Source organism: Oryx dammah, unplaced genomic scaffold, assembly GCF_014754425.2.
Source record: "Oryx dammah isolate SB20612 unplaced genomic scaffold, SCBI_Odam_1.1 HiC_scaffold_15, whole genome shotgun sequence".
Taxonomy (NCBI): domain Eukaryota; kingdom Metazoa; phylum Chordata; class Mammalia; order Artiodactyla; family Bovidae; genus Oryx; species Oryx dammah.
Window position 1 is genome coordinate 48798065 of NW_024070199.1, and position 3328 is coordinate 48801392.

At 64.2% G+C, this 3328-nt stretch overlaps 1 protein-coding gene across 7 annotated transcripts in view; it reads right to left on the reverse strand.

Annotated features, from left to right (window-relative positions):
* Positions 1–2431: 2431 nt before the first annotated feature.
* CD151 (CD151 molecule (Raph blood group)) overlaps positions 2432–3328 on the reverse strand; it is a 4808-nt gene continuing 3911 nt past the window's right edge. For all 7 annotated transcript variants that reach the window (XM_040255415.1, XM_040255412.1, XM_040255416.1 and 4 more), the window contains one exon: positions 2432–3151. In XM_040255415.1, the coding sequence (XP_040111349.1) occupies positions 3092–3151 (60 nt within the window). In that variant the 3' untranslated portion in view covers positions 2432–3091. The remainder of the gene's footprint in view (positions 3152–3328) is intronic.

Consider the following 3328-nt stretch of genomic DNA (forward strand, 5'->3'; position numbering starts at 1 on the left):
GGCCTGCGGCGTCGGCGTCTCGGGCGGCTGTCGAGGATCCAGGCTTGAGGGCTTCGGGTCTTGAGGCGGCAGTCAGGGGTCTCGGCCTCCAGGTCAGGGGCAAGGGACGTTTATTAGATCGCAGGTGACCCTGGCAAGGCTTTTATTCCCGGAGCCTTTGCCAGCCCTGTTCTCCAGACCTGCTCTCAGGAAGGCGTCTCCCACCCCCCAGTTCAGGCAGACGAGGGGAGCTAGTGGTCAAGCGCTGGTGTCTGGGGACTCCAGTATTTTGGTTCCACGCCTCCACCGCAGACAGGCCCCTGGGCACCTCTGTCCCTCAGCTCCCTAAGTTCTCCCTGCTATTAGGCCCATCCCTGTGTCCTCAAAGACACTGATGCTGGGAAAGATTGAAGGCAAAAGGAGAAGGGAGCGGCAGAGGAGGACATGGTTAGGTAGCATCACCAACTCAATGGACAGGAATTTAAGCAAACTCTGGGAGATAGTGGAGAACTGAGGAGCTCAGCGTGCTGCAGTCCATGGGGTCACGGACACGACTGAGCGGCTGAACAACAAACCGCGTCTTGCAGACTCAGGGGCTTTTTTAGGACACAGGACAAGCTTCTGATCACAGCCCTCATCATCAGGCTTTTGTGGGGTCCCTTTTCCGTGTTTGCCCCTTGGCACTGCAGTTACCGCCTTACCTGTCTGAGTTTACCCTAGACAAGAGTGACTTTGGTCCTTGTGTGGACAGCCCCATCCTTATCAAAGTGTGAACCTCTGGGACATGGAGTGTGGTAGCCAGGCGAGGTTCTTCGTGCAGCTGTGTTGGGTGGATAGGGAAGCAACGGACGGCCTTAGTATCTGCACCAGGTTCCAAGGAGGCTGCTGGAATGACCGCAGTGCCAGTGAATGCTGGCAGCCTGCCCAGACTCCTCCCCGAGATGCCCCAGGCCAGGGCTGCCCACGCGGCCGCCCCTTTATGGGTCCCACGCTGGTGCCCGCACACAGGAGGCTTTGAGGGTGACTGGGGCCGCGTCTCTGGGAGGTGGGGGGGGCTGCTCCCGCTGGGCGAGGCTCTCTGTCTGCCAGGAGGAGCAGGCTGCAACCAGGTTTCTCGCCCCCTGCAGGGACGCCCTGGACGCGCTGGGCCTGAAGCGTTACTGCTGCCGCCGCATGCTGCTCGCCCACGTGGACCTGATCGAGAAGCTGCTCAACTACGCACCCCTGGAGAAGTGACCCCGCGATGCCGCAGGTGGCGGCTCACCCACGGCTCGTTCCCCTGGGGTGTGGGGCGCTGGAAGCCACGCCCGCCCACGGCTCTGTTGGCGTGGGTCTTCCTCTCTGGAAAGAACTGTCTAGTAAATGTTTCTGAGGACTTCCAGGAGGTCCTAACAGTTGGTCTGGCTTTGTGGGCTGCCCCGCCGGTTCCTGGGGTTCTACCTGGTGCCCGAGGCCCTCACGGCCCAGGAGGAGGGTGGGCCTTCCACACGGAAGTGCTCAATACAGGGCTTCCTTCCTCTGTGGGCGCTTGGCCCCACAGAAGACACAGATGTCACGAGTGCTTGGGGTGGGGGCACCGGCATCCCACAGTGCTGTTCTGGGCGCCCTTCAGCCGAGAACAGAGGTCCCCACCTCCTCCCCCAGTATCTAATGCTCCAGAGTTTCTGTGCTCTTGAGTGGAGTGCTCCCTGTGGTCACAGCTGCGCATCCTGAGGTTGCTGCCACCAGAAGCTTCCAGGCTCCACCCAAGGCAGGCAGGCAGCTCCACTCCGGAGGGCACGTGCCTCTGTGGCCAGCCCTGAGACCCCACAGCAGGTGGGAGGTGCCCTGAGGCAGCTCTCCTGGGCATCTGTTCTGAATGGGCTCTCGGTGCCCAGGCGTTAAATGCGTTGCCCTGAAAACCAACTAGAGAGCTGTCTGGCGGGGGCGGGGGTGGGGGGCAGCTCATCCCGGTCCAGCTCAGGCTGAGGCTTCAAACCAGAAGTTGTCGCTTTGGCGGGGCTCAGGCAGGCCCTGGTGCCTCCAGCAGCTCAGGGCTGGAAGGAGGCGGCCTTCCTGAGGCCACCTGCCCAGGCGTCTGCTGGGTGGTCTCTGCAGAGACCAGGCCCAGCACCCTTCTCTGGCCCCGCCCTGCCCTGTCGGCAGACGTCCTGCCAGACCCCACCTGACTCGCTCCCAAGACCCCGCTCCCGTCCCTGGTCCCTGTGCAGTGGCCAGACAGGCCTTTGGAAACCGCAGCGGTCCAGTCACCCGCTCCCTGGGGTCTCAGCCCCGCTCCCTGGGGGCTCTGCTGCATCCCCAGCCCTGCCTCCAGGGAGCAGCTGAGCTGCTGCGAGGCCTGTCTGCAGCTGGCCCAGCCTCCGTCCCCTGGCGCCCCGTGTCTGCCTCTGTTGCGGCCCTGGGGGTGGGTCTGTTCACTCTGCGGACGGGACAACCCTTGGAGACCAGACTACCTCTGTCAGTGACGTCAGCTCAGCCGTCCATTCCACAGACGTTTATTGAGCACCTATCCAGCAGCAGGGGCAGTCCTAGGCATGGAGCGCAGCAGTGACTATAACCCTCAGGGGCCTGCCTCTGGGGGAGCGGTGACCTACTCAGCACAGGCTGCAGACGGGCCGCGGGGGAGCGGCCGAGGCCCGGCCCGGACGGCTCTTCCCTGGTTGAGGAGGAGGCCCGGTACCCTGGGGGCCTGGGGGAGGCACCTGGGGCCTCCTCACCTGCGGCTGCCTGGCCCCCACCCCGCACCAGCCCATTTCTGCCCAGCTGGCACAGGCCTCAGGGAGCACCCCAAGGCCCCGATCTCAGCCCAAAGACGGTGGTGGGAGGGGGGCCTTTGTTGTTAACCCCCAGCCCAGCAGATAGGTGGGGCTGACCTTAGGCCTTGGGACTTTGGTGTGTAGCTAAAGGCACTTGAAGCTGCCTCTGGGGCTTGAGGGTCCCCAGAGGGCACGGTGATGGCACGGTGGGGGACCCAGGCAGCAGAACAGTCTCCCCAGTAGGGGAGGGGGCAGAGTCGCCGCCTGGACCGCGGCACTCGGGCTCTCAGGAGTGTCAGTAGTCAACGCGTCGCGAGAAGCTGCAGCACACGGAGGGCTGGCGCCCGCGGACACACTCAGTAGTGCTCCAGCCTCAGGCTCTTGTACAGGCAGCAGGTGAAGAGCATCCCGAACACCTGAGCGCAGGGCCAGCGTGAGCACGTCGGCCCCGGCCCCCAACACACCGCGCACGGGCGATCCCAGCACCCCGGCACACATCCACACACGGGCAGTGCCCAGCACCCCCCAACATCACACCCGCGCACGGGCGATCCCAGCCCTACACACACACCCGCACACGGCCGATCCCAGCC